The 24,112-nt window shown below is 43.1% G+C and overlaps 1 protein-coding gene across 2 annotated transcripts in view; it reads left to right on the top strand.

Moving 5' to 3' along the window:
- The window catches only part of CMTR1 (cap methyltransferase 1), a 50,764-nt gene that overhangs the window by 22,357 nt on the left and 4,295 nt on the right, over positions 1-24,112 (top strand). For both annotated transcript variants that reach the window (XM_072833204.1, XM_072833203.1), the window contains exons 9-20: positions 3,068-3,266; positions 4,318-4,436; positions 6,681-6,777; positions 7,086-7,218; positions 7,941-8,120; positions 17,939-17,995; positions 18,757-18,814; positions 19,287-19,355; positions 20,350-20,481; positions 21,533-21,655; positions 22,275-22,366; positions 23,153-23,221. In XM_072833204.1, the coding sequence (XP_072689305.1) occupies positions 3,068-3,266; positions 4,318-4,436; positions 6,681-6,777; positions 7,086-7,218; positions 7,941-8,120; positions 17,939-17,995; positions 18,757-18,814; positions 19,287-19,355; positions 20,350-20,481; positions 21,533-21,655; positions 22,275-22,366; positions 23,153-23,221 (1,328 nt within the window). The remainder of the gene's footprint in view (positions 1-3,067; positions 3,267-4,317; positions 4,437-6,680; positions 6,778-7,085; positions 7,219-7,940; positions 8,121-17,938; positions 17,996-18,756; positions 18,815-19,286; positions 19,356-20,349; positions 20,482-21,532; positions 21,656-22,274; positions 22,367-23,152; positions 23,222-24,112) is intronic.

Here is a 24,112-nt window from a genome sequence, read left to right as displayed (position 1 = left end):
TTTGTAATGCTTCAGGCACCTTCTTGACCTGAATTGATTGTTAGTGGCCATGGAAAATTGCCTTTTCAGAGATGTTTCTCTACACTCCACTATAAAAAGTGATTTCTTTCCAGCCCCTAGTGTTTTCTTCTCCCTGAGGACCAGAGTGACCGCCAAGCCCAGTAGGCTTGGTGTGTTTTCCAGGCGAGTCAAGATGCTCTAGAGCAGTCACCAGCAGAGATGGAAGTGACCGAGGGCCCAGACACACATCTGGGTTTGCTAGGGTCTCAGTGACTCTTGGATCAGGCAAATTTTGGAATAAGAGCATTGAGAAATTGAAGCTTGGGCAGGTATGGGGAGGTTGGAGGTGGGAGGTGGATGGGACGACGAGGTTTTTCACTGGCATTCTGGTTCTGTGGGTTGTGGTAAAAGAAGAGAGACTAGGTAGGGAAACAAATTGTAAATACAAACTGGAAGAGACAAGGAAAAGAAGGGAGTTTAGATTCTTTAGGTATATGCTAGCATATAATAAACCATAACATTATGTGCAGGCTTTGTGTGCCTGGGAATATTGCTGAAGTAGGTAAACATTGTCTGTGAAGCCTAACAGAAGACAAAAATTGAATGTGGGTCTCTGAGTTGTGGTGGTATCTTAGAGGGAATTAGGAAACACTTAAAAAGTGCCCATTGAGCCCAGGAGTACTGCACGAGACATTGGAAAAGGAAGAAGATGGAAAAGGACGAGAGTTTTGACTCCAAGGAAGTTGATCCAGTTGAATATTGAATCATCTTATGTTTGTTCAGTACTTACAGTTTATAAACATCTTTGACATATGGTACTTTAATCCTACAACAGCCTGGAGAGCCTACGTTAGTCCCAGTTTACAGTTGAGAGAGCTCAAGCTTAAAGGCGTAAATTGTATGCTGCCCTTAAGTGCACAGCCAGTAAGTGGCAGAGGTGAGAACTCCAGCTGTCCTTTCTCTGAAAAGACCTTCTGGCCATGACCTGTGAGGGCCACATGTCTGGAAATTACAGAATGAGATCATACTTATGCATACTTATGCCCTCTTTTTGGAAGTGAGATTCTTTCATTGATTCATTTTCCTTTCTTGCCCAGTTTTCCTGTGGGCCAGTGGCTCCCCGTAGAGCCTAGAGCCTGGGGCTAGGGCATGGCTAGTGGTGAGGAACATTGTTTTTCCTCCTTCCAGTATGTGTAGGCCTTAAACTTGTGATCCCTGCCTCATCCCCACTATACTGCCTCAAAAATGCTACATAATGTTCTCAGCAAATGCTGTTAGGTCTTTTTTTGTGTGTGCAAATGAATATAATCCAAAAATATGAATAACTGATGGCTCGGGAACAAAGAATACTGGACTAGATTGGTGAAGAAGAGAAAGAACTGATATATCTCAGCTGTACCTGGGTGGGCTTGTCATAGGATGACAAAGTTTATTTTTAGCTAAAGTCAGTTTCTCCAGAGACTTCTTCACTGTTTTGATATAGCTGGGTAGCTATCATCAGAGGCATGGCCCTTTTTAACCCAGAAAGTGGCTGGATTGTGAACATTAGTATTTTCCATTTCTTTCTTAAAACTGTCTCTCCTAAAGCTTTCTGGTCTTTATCTAGCAGTTGCAGAACTCTGGACAGGTACTCAGCCATTACAAACCTGTGGAGAGGGAAGGCCGAGCTAACTAAGCTCCTTCTAGATGCTGGGTGTTCCTCGGGGACCTCTGTAGTTACCTGCTCTAGAGCTCAACTTCTTGTCACCAGTGCAGATGGTATATCCCCTCTGCCTTAGACACAGTATGGGCCAGTATTGGGTCCAGCATAAATTTCAGGTTAAGAGTTAAAAGGTACTGGAGTGACCAAAACCCAGCAACAATTCAAATGAGTATTGTAATTTAGTTATTCCTGAGGTGGGTGGGTACTCTGGGGGCTGTCTGGAGGCTACACACCAGCATTTCCTTCGCCCTCTGCCTGTCAGCCTCCAGCCTCTGCACCACTGCCCCATGTCCTGGCTAGCAGAGGATTAAAGGCAGAAGGGAGTGCAAAAAGGGGAGACTCAATGCACTGTGATTACTTGGATTGGATTCTGAAGCAAAACAAAGACTAGTGAAATCTGAATCAAGTTGAATTTAATAGCAGTGTACCAATGTTGGTTTCTTATTTTTGACAAATGGCCATGCAAGATGTTAACAAAATTGGAATCTGGATGAAGAGTATATGAGAACTTGGTCTTTGCAACTTTTCTGTAAACCTAAAATTATTCCAAAATAAAAAGTGAATTGGAAAAGAATAGGGAGAACCAAGAAGGAGGGGGAGAAGGGAAGCAAAGGCTGTGGTTTGGAAAGGTAGACCCTGTGACTAGGAGGGGGAGATGTTAGAGCCCCTCAGGCTCTGGATAGGAAGACCTGAGTCCAGCAGCCAGGCTGACTGGATTCTCATGTAGCTTTGCTGCACACAGTCTGTGAACCGGTTGCTTTGTGTCTTGGTGTCTTTTTTTTTTTTTTTTTAATTTTTATTTATGATAGTCACACAGAGAGAGAGAGAGAGAGAGAGAGAGAGAGAGAGGCAGAGACATAGGCAGAGGGAGAAGCAGGCTCCACGCACTGGGAGCCCGACATGGGACTCCATCCCAGGTCTCCAGGATCGCGCCCTGGGCCAAAGGCAGGCGCTAAACCGCCACGCCACCCAGGGATCCCTGTGTCTTGGTGTCTTTTATTTCCCTGTCTGTAAGTGGGGGATGCAGCATCTATTCCACTCAGTAGGACTCTTGTAAGGCAGGATTTGGTAAGGAAAAGACTCTGAGAAATAAAAATACATACTCAGATTCCTATTAAGATGCTTTTATTATAAGTCTGAGGTAGACCCTATGCTTGAAAAGCATTAGGTGTATTTTGAGGTAGGGATGGGCAACTCCAGAGGGTGATGACCATAGGAGATCATATCCTGGGTGTTGTGGCCTCGGTGGGAGCTCTGTGTTATGTTTGCTGAAAGGCTCATTTTACTCCCCCTGCATTCTCCTTCCTGTTCCCCATTGAGCCAGACTTTTTCCCTTCCTCCCCTGTCCTCCACTTGCCTTTGCAGAAACCACTGGTAAAGGACCGGGAAGCTGAGCTTCTCTACTTTGCTGACGTCTGCGCAGGCCCAGGCGGTTTCTCGGAGTACGTGCTGTGGAGGAAGAAGTGGCACGCAAAGGGCTTTGGAATGACTCTGAAGGGCCCAAATGACTTCAAACTGGAGGACTTCTACTCGGCGTCCAGTGAGCTCTTCGAACCCTATTATGGTAGGGACATGAAGGAGGAGGGTACTGGTGGTGATGAGAAATAATCCTCTGTGGGGACTTGAGATCAGAAGCAGTTATTATCCCCTGAGAATGTTTTCTTTACCAGGTCTCTCAGACTGGGGTTCCCAGATTATGTCGTGAAGGTCTTGGTTTCCTCTAGACTGTCCCTTTTTATCCCAGGCCTGGAGGATGCAGGTTAAACACTCCACTAGGCAAACTCTCCTCAAAACCATATTAAAAAAAATAAAAAACAAACAACCATATTAAATCCTCTTTTCTTCTCTTGTGGTGACAGGAGATAATGAAATTGCCTGATCTCCAGTTTAGAATTGGCAGGGTTATTAACCAATACAAACCCCATGCCTGTCGCCGGCACCGTGCACCGCGTGTGGAATGCGCTGGGTAACAGCTCAGCAGCCCCACAGCAGTCCCCTCCACTCTTTCTTGATTGCTGTGATTTGGCAGCAAATCTCAAGTTTTTTTGTAACAGTTCTTAGTTAAAAATTGATATCAGTTCCTAAATGTAGATGCTTTAAACACAATTTTAGTCTTGAAGAGGAAGAACCTGTGTTTCAGTTGATGACTCTTAGCTGGACAACTCTTTTTGTTTTTTTTGTTTGTTTGTTTTTTTGTTTTTTGTTTTTTTTTAAGATTTTATTTATTTATTCATGATAGTCACACAAAGAGAGAGAAAGGCAGAGACACAGGCAGAGGGAGAAGCAGGCTCCATGCAGGGAGCCTGACGCGGGATTCAATCCCGGGTCTCCAGGATCACGCCCTGGGCCAAAGGCAGGCGCCAAACCGCTGCGCCACCCAGGGATCCCCTGGACAACTCTTTTTGAATTTATTACAGCAGGGCCCTGTTTTTGCCTGTTGGTCTGTCACTGCAAGGCAGCTCTGCAGGATAGATGTGGATAGTGGGTTGCTCCTCACAGGGCCTTTTCTCTTGGTCCTTGAGGAGAACGTATGTTCAAAACCCCAGAGAGCTTGTGTCCCAGCCCCTGAGACACACAGGGCAGATGAGCTAACTGTGAATCTTGTGTCCTATCAGGTGAGGGTGGGATCGATGGAGATGGAGATATTACCCGCCCAGAGAACATCACTGCTTTTCGGAATTTTGTCTTAGATAACACAGATCGCAAGGGCGTCCACTTTCTGATGGCTGATGGGGTAAGTGATCTCTCCATAAGGTGATGCTTTAGGTATTTATCTTGTTAGAAGCTTTTTTATTTGGTCCTTTGCTGCCCCAGATCGTGGTAGCTCACTGTTCAGATAGTAGGGATGTATGATGTATGTTTTTATTCTTTTTGCACATATTTTCAATGATACTTTCGTCAACTTTGTAATGTTTTGGACACCTTTGCTTGGAGCAAGTGGCCCTTCTTCGCTTACTTTCTCAGAGGACCTTGATGAGAAATGCTAGGGGAGAACTATGACTAAGATGGGCTAGGCAAAATGGATTGGGAAGAACATTTCCATCATTTGTCACCAGGGCGTGGCTCCTGGTAGAGGCTGTCCTTAAGCTCCTGAGCCTCTGGATGGCTGACAAATGACCACATAACCAAAGGCAGCAGCTCAAGGGAATCCACAGGAGGCTCTGTCAGTGGTTGGGCTGAAGTGAATATTCAGGGAGCCTTGTTCTTTAGGCAGCTGCTGGAGTTACCTAGGACATCCATCCCACTGTAGCTTTCTCACCTAGCAATCTGATGCCGTGGGTGGTCTTTTCTGGAGTGAGGCACCACTTATTCTAAGAAGGACCGAAAATATGGCAATTGCTCCAGGGTCACATGGCTAGAATTGAGAAGGCCTCTAGAGCTCCTTGGGTGGCCTCTAAAGCAGTAATCATGTGGAAAGGTGAAGGAATGTGCTGGATGTCAGGATCTGAAGATGCCCTGGTTTACCAAAGCATTATGCACAGTAGGGAACAATGGAGAGACAGGCCTAGGGGAAGAAGAGGGAGGGGCTACTCCAGCTGAGTAGATGTGGGGGCCCGATAATGCTTGGGAGGCAGTTGAGGTGCCATGTGGCAGCCAGAGTGCAAACTCAAGTGTTGTCTTTCTGCTTAGTCAACATAGACTGGAGACTTGGGCTTTTTTTGTTGTTTTTTAAAAAGATTTTATTTATTAAAAAAAAAAAGATTTTATTTATTCATCAGAGACAGAGACAGAGAGAGAGAGGCAGAGACATAGGCAGAGGGAGAAGGATGCTCCTTGCAGGGAGCCTCATACGGGACTTGATCACAGGAAGGACCCCCAGGATCACGACCTGAGCCAAAGGCAGATGCTCAACCACTGGGCCAGCCAGATGCCCTCCCCCCCTGTTTAATTGACTCTACAAATAGACATGCATTTTGGGAAACATCTATAAATTTATAAAAAGGGCATTGCTAAACAATTTTTGATTCTGAGTCTTTTAGCTGTTACCTTTCTGGGACTGAGTGAGAGAGACTTGATCTGGCTGGAGCCAGCTTAACAGAGGTCAGCCTCTTATACTTTTTTTAAGAAAATTATTGTGATAAAAAACATACAGTGTACCATCTCAGCTGTTTTTAAGTACATAGCTCAATAGCGTTAAGTATGTTCACATTTTCATGAAACGGATTTCCTTGCTTTTTTCCTTTTTGTGAAATTGGAACTCTGTAGCTAGTAAACAATAACTTTCCTCTCCCTCCTCCTCCAGCCACTGACCTCCTTGACTTCTCTGTGAGCTTGGCTCTCTGCCCCTTGCTGGCATCTCACAGGGAGGGAGGCCACTTCAGGAATAGCAGGGCATATTCTTTGAACAAACACCCTGGCCAGAGAGTCTGCAGGCCTGAGGGAGAGTCCTGAGATAGGAAGGGAGTTTTGGTCAGCAGAGAGAGAAATCGCTGTGACTGGCAGAGTTGTGTTAACTTTACTCCTGTCACCACACTGGGGCCTGTTCAGTGGTCAGCACGGTGGCTGAGTAAGCCCAAGCAGAGTATTCATACCCCTCTCTGGGTCTTGGACTGACGGTATTCTGTATCCTATGTTGTAGTTGGCCTATGACCAGCCAGTATTTTCCCTCTGTCCTCCTTTACTCTTCCCCTGGATTCCCCCATGGGTTTTTTGTTTGTTTGTTTTGTTTTTTAGTTTTTTTGTTTTTTTCCCCCATGGGTTTTAAAATTTTTTGGACCATCTCTTCGGAAAGGTAGACTTGGTTCTATCTCCTCTGAGTGATGGAGCAGAAGAGCGGCACTGTTCTAGTAGTCAGGCCTGGATCCTTGTTCTAGCTTCATCCATGAGGTGCCATATGACCATGCCAAAATAATTTAAACACTGAGCCATATCTTTATCAGTCAGATGGTGGAAATCAATGAAAACACTTGTAGGGTAGGGATGAATGAAGTCCTCATCACTTATCTTTCCTACTCCAATTCTTATACTCTCATTGCAGGGGTTCTCAGTGGAGGGGCAGGAGAACCTGCAAGAGATCCTCAGCAAGCAGCTGCTGCTCTGTCAGTTCCTCATGGCCCTGTCCGTGGTCCGAACAGGTGATGTTTCCTCAGCCTAGGACCCATTAGAGGCCCTATTGGACAAGAGCATGTACAAGGCTTAGGAGTAAAACAAACTAAAAAGTGTTTATATTAGTTGACAGGTGGTTAAACAAGGAATATAGAGAAGTAAGTGCGAGAGAATCTCCAAATTCCCCTTTAAAGCTGAATCTCCCCCTTAAATTGCCTCTTTATAATGGGCCCAACTGGTGGGTCCCTGGTTTTGTCACATTTACTCCCTGAGATTACCTTACCACCTCCTGGGATAGAACCCGCTGACTACTGTTGGTGTTTTTGCTCTAATCTAGGAGGCCACTTCATCTGTAAAACCTTTGATCTTTTCACACCGTTCAGTGTGGGGCTCATCTACCTGCTGTACTGCTGCTTTGAACGAGTTTGTCTCTTTAAGCCAATTACCAGCCGTCCTGCCAACTCAGAGAGGTGAGGCCTTCCTCTCCACTTTAATCAGACTAGTTGACTAAATGTTAGAACAGCAAATTTTGATGCACCTCTATGGCGTAACTACTCAAGCTTACATTAAAACCCTGATTTTAAGGAAGTTATTAGAGTCAATAGGAGTCAGGATTCAGATCTTAATGGTTCTGTGATGTGCCAGTTCAGCTTCTGCCTCCTTCTCTATGAGCCTTGTTCTTCAGACTTTGTGGGGGATCCTTGGTTTGGTCCAGGAAGAAGGTGACCAAAAGAAGCGGCACCTGAAGGGACATGGGCTGGGCAAGGGTAAAGGGGCTGCCAACCAGAGGCACTATTGCTATCCCAGTAGGGACACAGTACACATCATGCATGATGTGAGAGAAGATGTGGCCAGTCTTAATTGTTAGATGGCTTATGTTAAAAACACAGATTACTGGGTTCCATTGCTGGAGAATCCCACAGTTAATTAGGTCTATAATTTACCAGACTCCCTAGTGATGGTGATGCAGCCAGCCTGGCATAGGGCATTTGGGAACCGCTGCCACAGAGAGTAGAAATACAGCCCAGCATAAGAAGGAAGGAATTGCATTGAACTTTTGCAGCAGAGTCTGTGCTGTTCTTTGTGCATAGACTTAAGGTTGTTGAGCTTTATGGCTCAGCAAGGAGTTTGGGGAGGATGAATGTGGGAGAGAAGCCCTTGCTCAGTGGACTGACAGGGTGTTCTCTGCCAGGTATGTCGTGTGCAAGGGCCTGAAGGTGGGCATCGATGACGTGCGGGATTACCTCTTCTCAGTCAATATTAAACTCAATCAGCTGCAGAACACCGATTCTGATGTCAACCTTGTGGTCCCCTTGGAGGTGATCAAGGGAGACCACGAATTTACTGACTACATGATACGGTCCAATGAGAGGTAAGCAAACCAGGTGTTTTTGCTGACACCACTGGGGTATCAAGGAAGACTAGAGGATGAAGAACTGAATGACTGGCTCTTGGTATCACTTTGTCAGTCATAAAAAATTGGTAACTAGGATTGGTCTGCTTGTTCCAGGACTCTCTGGGATTTTGACACCTTGTCCTTCTCCCTTGCTCTGTCCCTGGGGTGGCTGTTGGGAACCTGGTTGTCACAGCCCTGCCCATGGGAACCTAAGTATGATAGTGAACTCTGATAGAGAGCAGCCTTGTCCTGTGTTCCTGGAGGCAGGAGTAACTACTCTTTAATTGCTTCTGTTTGTGAAAGGCTGTCATGGTTGTTGCCTTCTGAAGCTCCCTGTTTGGAGACAGGAGATGGCTAGGAAGCAAGTATGCGGCATACTTTGGAAGTTTCTGATATTAAAGCTTTTTTGCCAGTTCATAAATTCCCCAGATGGGTGATCTGAATGCAGTTTTGTTTTGTTTTAAACCTTTGATTCCCCCCGCCCTTGAAATAATTTTGTAATGATTATAATAATTTAAAGCTGTGACAGTTGGCTGAGTTTTCTAAGTGGTCAAGCCTTAGAGAAAAGTTTTTGAGGTATGTTGGAGTGTTGTATAGTAGCAGTGAATCACCAAGTGCTTTCTCATGGGGCAAAACAGGTATTGGAAAGGTCATTTCTAAGGGTGTAGAGTCCTGTCTCTCAGAGAAGGTATAGGAGGCCCTGGAGAATTACAGGAGAGGTAGTCTTTACCCATTTACCATCATCCTACAGTATTTTAACTTTCCACGGTACTGTCACAACGCTCTCATCTTGATGGTAATGCCAGATACCAAACTGGAGCAGATACTGAGCTTCATGTTATATGTGAGGAAACAGGTGTGAACTGGCCTAGAGTCAGCAAAACCAGGGCTTTGTAATATTTCTGGACTTCTTTTTTGCTGAACTGTGCTGCCAGCTGCTATGAGTGTGTGTGGATACGTTGCACAACTGGACTCCTCAGTGCTCCCAATAGTACAGTGTTTAAACAGTCCTATAATGAATCAGTTTTCTTTCTTTTTTAAAAGGATCAATGTAAAATTCCATAATTGAAATTCAGATCTTATGTAAACACTTCGGTCATATTTGACAAATGTATATATCCATGTAGCCTACATTTCATTTTATGAACAACAATATTACTGTAACCTCAGAAAATTTATTTGTGCCCCTATCCATCAAGCCTAAAATAACCACTCTTATTTTCATCATCATAAATCAGTTTTGTCTATTCTAGAACTTTGTATAAATGGAATCATAGACACTTTTGTGTCTGTTTTTTTTTTTTTTTTCTCCTTACCATAGTGTTTTTGAGATTCTTTCATGTGGGATTTGTTTGTTCCTTTTTATTGCTGAGTAGTATTCCATAATATGAGCATACCAAATTTATTATTCTTTTGATGGACACTTAATGATATTTTTAGTTTGGGGCTGTTATGAATAAAGCTGCTAAAAACATTCTTGTGCAGGGCTTTTGATGGACAGATATTTTCATTTTTCTTAGATAAATATCCAAGAACAGAAATTCTAGGTCATAGGTTAGGTGTATATTTAACTTTTTAATAATGCCATACAGTTTTCTAAAGTGCTTGTACCAGTTTATACATCCTCCAACAGAGTATGAGAATTCTGATTGCTTTACATCTTTGCCAACATATGATATTGTTAGTCTTTGTCATTTTAGCCATTCTGGTGGGGGTGTAGTGTTATACCATTGTGGTTTTATTTTTTTGTATATTTTTATTTTTATTTTATTTAATTTATTTTTTTGAGATTTTATTTATTTACTTATGAGAGAGAGAGAGGCAGAGACATAGACAGAGGGAGAAGCAAGCTTCCTGCAAGGGGCCCATTGTGGGACTCAGTCCCAGGCCCCTGGATCACAACCTGAGCCAAAGGCAGACACCCAGCCACTGAGCCACGCAGACATCCCTTTTTTGTATATTTTTAAAATTGAATATTGTATTAGTTTTAGGTGTAGAACATAGTGATTCAGTATTTATATACATACATGAAATGTTCACTACCAGAAGTCTAGTTACCATCTGTCACCATTGTTGTTACAATGTTACTAACTATGTTCCTTATGGTCTACTTTATATTCCTGTGTCTTACTTATCTAGCTGGAAGATTGTACCTCTTAATCCCCTTCACCTATTGTTCATAGGTGTTCATCCCCCCTACTCCTTCCCCTCTGGCAACCATTAGTTTGTTCTCTGTATCTGTAAGTCTGTTTCTGTTTTGTTTGTATCTGTTCATTTGTTTTGTTTTTTCAATTCCCCATATAAGTGAAGTCATAGTTTTTATCTTTCGTGTCTGATTTATTTCACATAGCATAATAAGCCTCTAGATCCATCCTTATTGTTGCAGATTATAAGATTTCATTCTTTTTATGGCCAAGTAATACTTCATTGTATATACATGCATCTTCTTTATCCATTCATCTATTGATGGACATTTAGCTTGCTTCCATATGTTGGGTGTTGTAAATAATAATGTGATGAACCTAGGGGCACATATGTCTTTTCAAATCAGTGTTTTTGTTTTCTTTGGATACTAGAAGTAGAATTGCTGGACTGTGGTAGTAATTAATTTTTTGAGAAAACTCTGTTGTTTTCCATAGTGGGTACACTAACTTACATTCCTACCACTGTGCAAGGATTCCCTTTTCTCCACATCCTCACTAGCACGTGATATTTCTTTTCTTTTTGATAATAGTCATTCTGTAAGGTGGTATCTCTTGCGGTTTTGATTTGTATTTCTGTGATGGCTAATGATGTTCAACCTCTTTTCATGTGTTTATTGGCTGTTTGTATATTTCTTTTTTGATGTGTCTCTTCAAGTCTTTAGACCTTTTAAAAATTGATTTGTCCTTTTATTAAATTATGGGGACACTTTCTATATTTTGAATACAAGTCTGGTTTCAAATAATGTGTTGTGAATATTTTGTCCTAATATGTGACTTGCCTATTCATTTTCTTAATGGTATCTTTTGATAAGCAGAAGTTAAAATTTTTTTTAATCATTTTTTTATTGTGGTAAAATATACATAAAATAGTTTACCATTTTGACCCTTTTTAAAGTGTATAATTCAGTGGCATTTAGTCATTCATATTGTTGTAGAACCATCATCACTGTATATTTCCAGAATGTTTTAATCATCCAAAACAGAAACTCTGTAAACAATAACTCCCCATTTACACCACCCCAAAGCCCCTGGTAATCTCTAGTATACTTTCTAGCTCTATGAATTTGCCTCAGGAAATCATGATTGAATCCAACATCATGAAGCTTTTTGCTATGTTTTCTTCTAAGAGTTTTATAGTTTTAGCTTTTATGTTTAGGTCTCTGATCCATTTTGAGTTAATTTTTGTATTAACTCCAGCTTCATTCTTTGCATGTAGATATCCAGTTTTCCCAACCCATTTGTTGAAATGATTGTTCTTTCATCATAGAATGGTCTTGGTACCCTAGTTGAAAATCATTTGATCATATATGCAAGGGTTTATTTCTGGGCTCTCTATTCTTTCCATTGCTCTGTCTGTCTTTATGCCAGTACCACAGTTTTGATTACTCTAGCTTTGTATTAAGTTTTGAAATAAGGAAGTATGAGAACTTCAGTTTGTTCTTTTTCTTTTTTAAGATTTTTATTTTTTGACAGAGAGAAAGAACACAAACAGGTGGAGCAGCAGGCAGAGAGAGAGGAAGAAGCAGGCTCCCCACTGACCAAGATGCCCAATGTAAGGCTCCATCCCGGAACCCTGGAATCATGACCTGAGCTGAAGGCAGATATTTAACCAACTGAGCCACCCAGGCTCCCCTTGTTCTTTTTCAAGATTGTTTTGGCTATGAAGTCCCTTGAAATTCCATATGAACTTTATTTAGGACGGCTTTTTCTGTTTTGGCAAAAATTGCCATTGAGATTTTGATAGGGATTGCATTGCATCTGTAGATTATACTTTGGATAGTATTGTCCTGTTAATAACAATTTTGATCCAATATTGATCCAATCCATGATCACAGGATGTTTTTCCATTCATTTATTTCTTTTCCCGTTTTTGTCAGCAGTGTTTTGTAGCTTTTAGTGTATAAGTTTTATACTTCTTTAATTTATTCCTAATATTTTATTCTTTTTGACACTGTTGTATGTGGAGTTGTTTTCTTAATCCTTTTCAGAATTCTCATTATTAGTGTATAGAAATGACTGGTTTGGTGTGTTGATTTTGTGTCCTGCAAGTTAGCTTAATTTGCTTATTATAATAGATTTTGTTGGAAACTTTAGGGTTTTTTGCATAAAAGGTCATGTTATCTGTGAACTGAGATAATTTTACTTTTCTTTCAGTTGGGATGCCTAGAACTTTTAAATTTTGATGATGAAATTCAATTTATCAATTTTTTTCTTTTTGTTAGTGATTTTTTTTTTCTCTAAACAGTCTTGGCCTATACTAAAATCCGGAAAATACTTTCCTCTTTTCATCTAGAAGTTTCATTCGTTTAGGTCTGTAGTCTACCTGAAATAAATTTCTTCATGTGGTGTGATGGTAGGAATCGAGGTTCTTTCTTTTTCCTTATAGATAGTCAGTTCCAGCATTGTTTGTTAAAAATACTTTGCTTTTTCCATTTAATTGGTTTGGCCCTCTTGTTGAAAATTATTTGACTATAAATATGTATGTGCAACTGATTATATCTAGAGGACTCTGTTCTGTTCTGTCCATCTGTTTGTCTTTTGCCATATTCTCTTGATGACTGTACCTTGAAACAAGATACTTTGAGGTCAGGTAGTATATATTCTCCAGCATTGATTTTTTTTTTCCCCCAAGACTGTTAGCTAGTCTAGGGGTTTTTTGTAGTTCTATGTAAATTTTAGAATTTGTCAATTCCTGCAAAAAGCCTGCTGGAGTGTTGATGAAGAGTACATTGAGGTTATGAATCAATTTGGCAAAAATTAACATCTTAACAATATTAAATATTTATATCAATAAATTTAAAAGCTAGCCATTTATTGAATTTCTTTGATGTCTCCCCAGCAGTAGTTTATAGTTTTTAGTATAGAGGTCTTACACATCTTTTGCTAAATTTATCCTTAAGAATTTTGTGCATTTGGATGTATTGTAAGTAGTATGTTTAAAATGGCATTTTCTAGTTCATTGCTAGTGTGTGGAAATACAATTGATTTTTGTGTACTGACTGTATCCTGTGAGAATGCTTAATTTACTTATTGGTTCTATGAATTGGACTGTTTTAGATACCTTATATAATTGGAATCATACAGTATTTGTCTTTCAGTGACTATTTCACTTAGCATGATGTCCCCAAGATTCATTCATGTTGTCTCATGTTGCTTAATTTCTTTTTAGTTGGAATAATACTTCATTGTATGTAAAGGAGTGCCTGTGGTTGGCTCAGTAAGTATATGACTCTTGATCTTGGAGTTGTGAGTTTGAACCATACATGTGGTATGGAGTTTACTTAAGATAAAAAAAAAAAAAAAATTTAAGATAAATTTTTTAAAATACTCCATCGTGCATGTATTATCACATTTTCTTTATTCTCGGTCAGTGGACATTTAGGTTGCTTCTGCATGTTGGCTATTGTGCATAGTGCTACAGTGAACATGGGAGTACTGATACCTTTTCAAGATTCTGATTTCAGTTCTTTTGGATAAATACCTACAGGTGGAATTGCTGGATCATATGGTAGTTGTTTTTTTTTTTTTTTTTCTTGTCTTAGTGCACTGACTAATTTCTCCAGTTTGTTGTTGAATTGAAGTGATAAAAGCAGACAGTCTTGCCTTATTCTTCATTTTAAGTAAAAAGTGTTTAATCATTCATTAAGTATGGTGTTAGTAAGTTTGTTTAGAGAGTCCTTTATCAGGTTGACAGTTTATTCTGAGTTTGTTTAGAGTTTTTATCATAAATGGATGTTTAATTCTGTCAAATACTTTTCTGTATCTATAGAAATTGTATTTTTCTTTATTCCATTAATACAGTGAATTACATTGAGTGATTTTTGAAATGGTAAACAAATCTTGCATTTTTGGATATACTTTGATTATGAGTATCATCCTCATATTGCTATATTTGATTTTACTAATATTTTATTGAGTCTGTGTTCATGAGAGATATTAGTGTCTAGATCTGTATTCTGTTACTCTTCACGAATTGACCTTTTGTCATTATGAAATATCCTTTTTTAGCAATACTCTTTGTTTTGAAGTCTGCCTTGTCTGGTATTAATATAGCTACATCAGCTTTCTTTTGCTTAGTATTTGCTTGGTTTGTCTTTTTATGTCCCTTTTATTTTCAGCCTGTCTTTGTCTTTATAAATAACATATGTTGGGTCTTACCTTCTTATCCAATGTGACAGTCTCTGCCTTTTAATTAGAGTGTTTAGTATAGTTACATGGAATATAATTATTGATATGTTTGGATTTAAATCCTCTGTCTTGGTTGTTTGATTTCTGTTTATTCTGTCTTCTTTTTGTTTCTCTGTTCCTCTTCCCACCCTTTTTTGGGGGGAAAGTTTGGCATTTTTTAAAATGCCTTTGTATCTCCTTGGGTTTTTTTTTTAAAAATACCTGTTATGTTTTAGCTGCTTCAGAGATTACAATATGCATCTTTATCATGCTTTACCTTCAAAAAGTATTCTGCTTCATGAACAATGTAAGAACCTGGGCAGCCCCGGTGGCGCAGCGGTTTGGCGCCGCCTGCAGCCCAGGGTGTGATCCTGGAGACCCAGGATCGAGTCCCATATCAGGCTCCCTGCATGGAGCCTGCTTCTCCCTCTGCCTGTGTCTCTGCCCCACGCCCCCCTTTGTCGCTCATAAATAAATAAATAAAATCTTTAAAAAAAAAAAAAACAATGTAAGAACCTTACCATAGTAAATATGCATTTATAGTCCTGCCTTTATGTTCTTACTTCATATTAAAGTCTACTTTACCTTGCTATTATTTTTATTTTAAACTGTAAAGTCCATCGTGTCTTTTAAAGAGATTTAAATGTACACATGCCTGTACAGGCATATTTTGGAGATACTGTGGGTTTGGTTCTAGACCACTGCAATAAGGTGAATATTGCAATAGAGCAAGACAAATTAGTTTTGTTGTCTCCCAACGCATCTAAAGTTATGTTTACACTGTAATATAGTCTGTTAAGTGTATAATAGCATTATGTACAAAAAGCAATGTACAAATATTAATTCAAAAATACAGGGATCCCTGGGTGGCGCAGCGGTTTGGCGCCTGCCTTTGGCCCAGGGCGCGATCCTGGAGACCTGGGATCGAGTCCCACGTCGGGCTCCCGGTGCATGGAGCCTGCTTCTCCCTCTGCCTGTGTCTCTGCCTCTCTCTCTCTCTCTGTGAGACTATCATAAATAAATTAAAAAATTAAAAAAAAATACTTTATTGTAGGATGCCTGAGTGACTCCGTCATTTGGGCATCTGCCTTCAGCTCAGGTCATGATCCCAGGGTCCTGGGATTGAGCCCTGCTTAGTGGGGAGTCTGCTTCTCTGCTACATTGGATCTGTAGATTGATTTTATTGTTATCAGTTTGGGAAAATTCCTTCTGCCTGCTGCTCCCCTTGCTTATGCTCGCTCGCTCACTCTCTTGTCAAATAAGTAAATAAAATCTTTAAAAAAATTTTATTGCTGAAAAAATGCTGAGCATTGTCAGGGCTTTCAGCAAGTTGCAATCTTTTTGCTGGTGCAGGGTCTTGCCTCAGTGCTGATAGCTGCTGACTGATCAGTGTGGTGGTTACTGAAGGTTGGTGCGGCTGTGGCAGTTCTTAAAAAATAAGACAACAGTGACATTTGCCACATTAATGACTCTTCCTTTCATGAACAGTTTCTCTGTAGCATGTGATGTTGTTTGATAACATTTTATCAACAGAGCTGCTTTCAAAATTGGGTCAGTCCTCTCAGACCCTACCACTGCTTTATCAACTAAATTTATGTAATATCCTAAATCTTTTGTTGTCATTTCAACAATCTTCACAACATCTTCACCAGGAGTAGATTCTGTCGCAAGAAACAGCTTTCTTTGCTTTTCTGTGAGAAGCAGCTTCTCATCTGTTCGAGTTTTATAGCAATTCAGTCACATCTTCGGGCCCCTAAGTTCACTGATCACAGATCACCATAACAAATATAATAATAATTAAAAAGTTTGAGATATTGTGAGAATTACCAAAATGTGACATGGAGACCTGAAGTGAGCAAATGCTGTTGGGAAAATGATACCAATAGATGATGAAAATGATACCAACCTGCTTGACACAAGGTTGCCACAAACCTGCAGTTTGTAAAAGATGCATTATATGTGAAGTGCAGTAATGTGTGAGGAGTAATAAAACAAGGTATACCTATATATGTAATTAAAAAAAAATTTTTTTTTAAGTTCCTTGATATCTACTGACCTACTTACCTGTTCTGGTGTTCTTCATTCCTGCAGACCCAGGTTTCTATTTGGAATCATTTCTCTCTGGCCCAAAGAATTTCTTTTAGTCTATTTTTGTTGGGCAAGTATGCTGGAGTAATTCCTTCGGCTTTGTCTTTGGAAGTGCATTTCCCTTTCATCTTTGAAGGATATTTTCATTGGATATAGAATTTGAGGTTGGCCATGTTTCTATTTCAGCACTTGAAAGATAAGGTTCCATTGTTCTCTGTCTGCCTTGTTTCTGATGAAAAGTCAGTCATTATTCTTACTGTTTTGTGCATGCCACATGTCCTTTTTCCTCTGACTGTTTTCAAGATTTTCCCTTTATCTTTGTTTTCAGCATGTTGACTATGATGTGTTTATGTATGGTTTTCTTTGTATTAATTCTGCTTGGGGTTCTCTGACATTGGATCTGTAGATTGATTTCATTGTTAACAGTTTGGGAAAATTCTTGGCTATTATCTTGTCAGTATTTTTGTCCTATTCTTTTTTCTGTTTCTGAGGCTCTACTTATTTGTGTTAAACTGTTTGCTATTGTCCTATAGAGCTTCAGTGCTGGTGTGTTTTTTTCACTTTTTTCTCTCTTAATGTTTCAGTTCCCAAGTTCACTGATTCTTTCCTTTGCTGTTTTCAGTCTACTGATAAGCCCATCAAAATCATTCTTCATCTCTGTTATATTTTATTTCTAGAATCTTTGCTTTTTAGAAATGTGGTTTCTGTATCTCTGCTAAAATTCTTTATTTTGCATGTGCATTGTACATCTTTTCTGCTAGATTCCTTAACATGTTTTCCAGTTATTTTAAGGGCTTGGTCTGATAATTCCAACATTCCGACCATTTTCTGGGTCTTATTATGCTGTTGAATTGTTTGCCCGCTTTGTAGTTGGTCACATTTTCTTGCTTTATCACATGTCACATGCTTTTTCATTTAATGCCAGACATTGTGTGTAAAAGAACATTGGGAATTAAAGTAGAAAGGGCAGCTGTTAGTATAGGTGGGTTTAGACTGCAGTTGAACTGGGTCTGGATTTTGTTGTTGCTTTATTTAGAATTAGTTCACTACTGCTTTCAAATTTTTAAGGATGGGATCAGAACTTTACTTTTAGCAGGACTTGGGAGCTGAGTGTCTGGAGGGCTTAACTCAGTTCTGCTTTATTGTAAGCCTTCAGCAGGCCCCGTGTAACGGTAACTTCGGGTGTGGTCGAAGGAGTTCTCTTTCCGTTGTCCAACCCCTCTCCCCCAAATACAGATGCTCTGGCTGAACTTCTCTTTTTTGATATCTTTTGGCTGTCCTTTTGGTAATCCTTCTGAAATTAAATCATTTCCCCCCCCCCCCCTCTCTCTCTAGCCACTGCAGTCTGCAGATCAAAGCTCTGGCCAAAATCCATGCCTTTGTTCAAGACACGTGAGTGTTGCCCACTCCCCAGAATTCACCTATTTCAAGGGAAGATCTTTTCATTTTGCTCCTCCCCCTAAGCTCTTCATTTATTTCAACAAACTTAATTTTAAAACATCTTCTCTTTTATCTTATATTCTGCTGTGGTCTGTGAAACATGCCAGAGAAGTATATGGCAAGAACCTTGCCCTCAAAGACTTTCTGTTTGGGCAGAGAAGAATAACCCAGGAAAAGGATACAGGAAGAGTTATTAATAGGGCATTAGAGGATGTTGAGTGGCATAGTATGAATGGAATATATAATGTTGGGGGACACAGACTAAAGAGAGATCAAAAGAACGGAGATAGGACTGGTCCAGGAAAACCAGTCCCCTGGTACGGGGTGAGCAGAAGCTGATTCAGCTTCCTGGGGCAGAGTGACATCCACTGGGATGGACTTAATGTGACCTATATCAGCAGAGAGGAGCCAGGAAGTACTGACGGGTAGTTGGGAGAAGGTTGTATGGGAAATTCTGGCATCCAGGGTGATCAGAAGGATAGTCTTCCTTCCCTTTGCTGTGGGGAGGGGAGGTGATCTCATTTTGTGTAAAACAAGTGAGTTCCCATCTTTAAGGGGCAGAGCTATGTGAGTATTGTTAGCATCCTAGGCTGAGGGCAGCGTGGGCTCTGTGTGTGCATGCACGTGTTTATTCACGTGGGCTTCCTCTCTCTGGGATTCTGAGGGGTGTACCTCTTGGAGGTTTTAATCGCTTGTTGGCTTCATTTTCCCAGGACCCTGAGTGAGCCTCGGCAGGCAGAGATCCGGAAAGAGTGCCTTCGACTTTGGGGGGTGAGCATCTCCCCAACCCATTGTTGCTCCAGGACAGGGAGGCTGTAGAGACCTTAGGGTCTCCCTTGCGTGAAACCATCTGCCTACCCTCATGACGTTCCAGAGCTGGACGTCTCAGCATTGTCAGGAGTTACCTTCTTGGCTCTTTCACTGTCAGTGTAGTCTTGCAGTTGGGTCAAAAAGGACAAGGGTGCTGGGTGACCAGGCTTCATTTTGCTGTTGGGGCTTGTACAGCAACATTGCGCACAAGAACCTCAGAGAGAAGGAAGTGGCCTCTGTGGTGTGCAGCCTCAGGGCCTGCACTGGGGTGGTGACTGGATTATCCACATCCATCTCCTGCTTTCTAGCGTCCTTTTTTAGGTGCCATTGCCTCCTCCCTTGTCTGGACCGATCCCCTCACCTGCTTATGCTCCCACACAGCCTTCGTGGAAAGTGCATTTGAAAATCAAAGCTCTTTGCCGTCTCCTTTCAGATCCCAGACCAGGCTCGAGTTGCTCCTTCTTCCTCAGACCCCAAATCTAAGTTCTTTGAGCTAATCCAGGTAAGTTTGGTATCTGGTAAAAATAAAAAGTTAGGCCTAACTTTAGATGTGGAAGGTATTGCTGAGATCTCCCAGATGCCTGGTCTCCGTAGGGCTTGTGCAGGTACCTCCCAGGCTCTGAGGGTCTGGGTTGAGGCCACCATAGGTGGGAACCTTTGGTGTAGGGTTTTGAGTTCCCCAAGTGCCCGTCGGGTTGTCTGAAGATGTGATGTTGGTGATGTGATGTGCTCAGCATTCCTCCTTGCACAAAGGGTGGGGCTGGCTGGCACTCCCTGGCAAGTTCAGGGTCACATGAGATTTGCCTACAGGGGAGACAAGTGTGGGATGATCTCAGGCAGGGGAGCTGGGCAGAGGGCCAAGAGGGGCTGCCAGGGGAGCTCCACAGTGGGGCTAGCCTAACCCTAGACTCCCGTTGTGTTTCTGGTGAGCTGGTCCTTGGAATTCTTGGGCTCTGTTCTTTTTTTATCACCTGACTTCCAGCTTTTCTGTGAGCTTCATTTAAATCTGGCCCAGATTGTGGGCCATTGTGCTGGTTTTGTGAGGTCAAGGACTGGAGAATGTGGTTCAAGATGACCTCAAAAGAGTGGCATATGTACATTTTCCTGAGTGGGGTGGAGAGGTCATTTAACCGCCCTCAGACCTATGATCAGAACTACTGATGAGTCCTCACCTTCAGTTTGATTGAAGGGGTGGCTTTTATATTCTGGTGACATTTCCTTATAGCTCTGGTAAATTGATCTGTACTCAGGGACTCAGTGTTCTTTCCCTTCCCAGCCTCTCCTAATAGGTCTTAAAAGGAACATTCCAAGCAGATGGAATTAGATCCCAGTTAATGCATGGTTAGGTAGAGCAGGGGGTGCAGGGGGGCATGTTTTAGCAAGTGCTTCCTGTCCTTCACCTCTCCCGGCCTGCCCCCTCCCTCATACAGGCACCCATACTGAGCGCCTGTCCCTTCCCCCAACTCAGCCATGTTTTCTCTGACCCGGGGCTGCAGGGCACTGAGATTGACATCTTCAGCTATAAGCCCACGCTGCTCACCTCCAAAACCCTGGAGAAGATCCGCCCAGTGCTGGACTACCGCTGCATGGTGTCTGGCAGTGAGCAGAAGTTCCTCATCGGCCTGGGGGTGAGTCTGCTGCTGGCTTCCTATCAAGTAGTTGGGATGGTAGATCCTTGGTCTATGTTTGTGGGAGTCTGGACAGCTGCCTGCCACACTTAGTGCATGTTCTCTTAGCGCCAGGGAGCCGAGGCTTAGATCCCAGGAAAGGTATTTCTTAAAGCTTCACTTCCTTTCTTCCTCTGAGTTAGCCAGGTGCCATTCATCCATTTAGTTTTTCATTTATTCACACATTTGCCTAATCATCTCTGCATTGCTCCTTTTCTTGTGATATTAAGCTTCCCAGGCTAGCAGGATGGTCAGTAGGCTAATGTGGCTTGAATCCATGCAGCCATTTCTTTGCAGTGCTTCCCTCATCATCTCATCTTGCTCTGGAGCCCTTGGAGTCTAAGATGAGGGAAAACCTTGGCAATTTTTTAAATTTTTTGAGAGGGCATGTGTGTGAGTGAAGGGCAGGGATGGGTAGGGGGGATAGAGAATCTCAAGCAGGCTCCACACCCAGGGCTGAGCCCAACAATATCACGACCCTGAGATCATGACCTGAGCAGAAACAGAGTCAGCCGCTTAATTGCCTGAGCCACCCAGGCACCCCAAGCGTTGGCAGTTCTGTATCTTAATTGGGTAAAGTTATGATTGCTCTTGTCTTTCCACTTTGTGTTGTATCTCTGTGGGGCTTTATCTCTGTTCCCTTACTGCATTCTCTCACACGTTATCTTTCTACTGCCGCCCTCCCTCCCCAGCTTGCTGTACCCTTCTGCAAGCTCATCTCAGAGATGTCCCAAGCTTGATCTTTCCTGAGGGCCACTCATCATGGATGTAGGGCCACTCATCATGGATGTAGTCCTTTGGAATGGTGCCCTGGGCCTGTTCCTGACCACCAGGAAGACCACCAGATCCCTGTTGCTGAAGTAGAACTGGCTAGTCTCCCCTAGACATTTTCTGCTGACATTTCCCAGCCCTGTCAGCTTATAGCTGCCAACTAAGAGCCCTTCTGAGAACTGAGCCTCTCAGCCCTTGCTCTCCATGCCTGCCTGATGGGGCCGTTTCTTTCTGCCCATAGAAGTCTCAGATTTACACGTGGGATGGCCGCCAGTCAGATCGCTGGGTCAAGCTGGACCTGAAGACGGAGCTACCCCGGGATACTCTGCTGTCTGTGGAGATCGTCCATGAGCTGAAAGGGGAGGTCAGAGGTGGTTCTGTTCACGTGTCTGGTCCTGCCAGCTAAGCTGTATAGCTAAGCTCCTCCTGAGTTAACTGGGTTACCTTGTATGTGGTACTAAACAGGGCCCAGAGCTGGGGGAAGGCTTTATAATGATTCCTTCTCCTCCAGTAGTTGCTCTGTGATATGTTCAGGTAGGAAGGACCACAGTCTTCATGTGTGTAAGAGGGATCTCCATCATCTGTGGGCATTGAGGGCCCCAGTGGGCCTGCTGGGTATTTTTTAGCTGCTGATTTTGTTTTTACCAGGGACCCCTTGAGCTTTGGCCATTACAGCCAAACAGGTGACTTTCAGAACAGTCCGTGGGAACAGTTGACAGGATTGGGAAGCTAGGCCCCGGCTGGAGCGCCATGGCAGCCACCTCTCACTGAGCCCCAGGGGCTCATCCCCTGGAGCCTCAGATCTCTGCTAGAAGTCTGGGCCAGTGTGGTGCTGAGAATGAGCTGGGAAGGCAAGAGAAATACCCTGTTTAGAGTCTTTCCCTTCCTCGGCTAGAAGTAGAATGGAGGCCAGCATGCCATAGTGGGCAGAGTGGGCCCCAGGCCAGTGCCTGGCCAGGTGGGCAGTGTACTTATCCTTCTAGGGGAAGGCCCAGCGGAAGATTAGTGCCATCCACATCCTTGACGTCCTCGTGCTGAACGGCAGCGACGTGCGGGAGCAGCACTTTAACCAGCGGTTTGACCTGGACCCTGGGGTGGGAGGGTGGGGTAGGCCAGGGCAGCTCTGTGGCAGCAGCCTCGGGGGCTTGGCCCCTCACCCAGGCCTTCTCTGCCTGAGGATGTCCTTTGCTTCCCTTTCCCACCCATTAGCTGCTTCCAGGGGCAGGGTGAGGAATTAGTATTGGTGCTGCATAGTTTGCTAGGCCTTGGGCCCTGATTGCTATAGATACCAGCACCCTCCATTTTACCATAGCTGTTCAGATCAAAAGTGATGTTTGTGTTACGGTTGAGCAAGAGGATAACCTTAGGGCAAGAGGAAGGGTCTCTGAAGAACATGTCTTAAGCATGGGTGGACCTAGTTAAGTCTGTTCATCTGGATCCCTTTTGCGTGTGGATGGATGCCTAAATCAGTTGTTAGAAGGGAGGAAGGAAACATCACTGCAGTGATGCTGACCTTACTCCTAAGTTGCTTCTTCCTGTGGGTGTGATGTGCTATCACTGGGTTGGGGTGAGTGGACATACACAGTAAAGGTGATGTTTGAAGTTTGAGTGGAGGGGCTGAGCCCAGCTCAAGGCACACTTCAGGAAAGCCTACCGAGATGTCGCAAACTTGGTGTTGGAATCCAGGAGAGGGAGGGCTCATAAAGATGTTAGTGGAGAAGGGCAGGGCGGGTTTCCTGGGGTAGGAGTGCTGCCTCTTGGAGCACTTCTAAATGTCCTCCCTCACTGCTGTCATGGAAATGCCCTGGGCTGGTGGTGGAGGCCTTTTGCTTGCCTCTGAGAGACTCTGTTTGAACCGTAGCATTCAGCTTGCTGAGAAATTTGTGAAAGCGGTTTCCAAGCCCAGTCGACCTGACATGAATCCCATCAGGTGAGCATATGGTCTCTCCCTCCAAAGCCCAGCTCCCATTGCTGCTTTCTGGTCACTGCCTGCTTCCCCATCCTGTGGGGGATGGGAGAGCTCAGGACAGGGGACCAGGCAAGGTTGGCTTTCTACAGATAAGACTACCCCCGGTGAGTGTGAATTGTTTGGGGGCGGGGGGGAGTGGGCACTAGGATTAGTGTCTCCTTCACCCCAGGGCCTCTCCAGCCTAGTCCCAGTGGGCCAACCTCAGAGAAGAGATTCATTCCTAGGGGATAAGGTGTCCCCATTTAAGACACACGTGCTCCTGGGAGCGCTCACACCCCTTGTGAATCGCATATTCACGCTTGAATGTCGTTAGCATATCACATGGTCTTTCCATTTTTCTCAGGTAAGAAAAGGGTGCTGAGGGAATGTGAGCTTTTGAACATGAAAAAGAGAAAGTTTGTTGCCATGTTAGTGTGATGGTTCCAGGCATTTGAGGGAGGAGAGGAGGATTCGAGCAGTCAGGGAGCCAACAGATGGAGAACAGGCTTTGCAGGCTGTGTCCAAATCAGAGGTTACTACCTTTGGGGCTTCATAGGACTAGAGACCGAGGTGTTTTTTACACGTGATGTACAATGTCCAGTCAGCCTGATCCTGAGGGGCACCTCCCAGGCACCCTTCCTGTGCTGGTTGTGGTGGCTGTTGGGTCTCTGGGGATCTTATCTTACCCAGGAGCAGTTTCAAAGACATATTCCAGGGCTCCCAGAGGTGGAGTCTTGTACTTGGGTTGGGGTCCCCTGCCCCCCTATGGTAAAAGGCCTGTTAAGACTGTTTGGAAGGAACGCTGCTACAAGAACCCCTAAGACCCATGGTGACGGATCTGGACAGAGCCTGGACCTTGGTGCTCTGGCCTCT

Source organism: Canis lupus, chromosome 7 (genome assembly GCF_048164855.1).
Source record: "Canis lupus baileyi chromosome 7, mCanLup2.hap1, whole genome shotgun sequence".
NCBI lineage: Eukaryota > Metazoa > Chordata > Mammalia > Carnivora > Canidae > Canis > Canis lupus.
The sequence above is the reverse complement of the archived record's forward strand: the minus strand, read 5'-3'. Positions and strand labels throughout refer to the sequence as shown.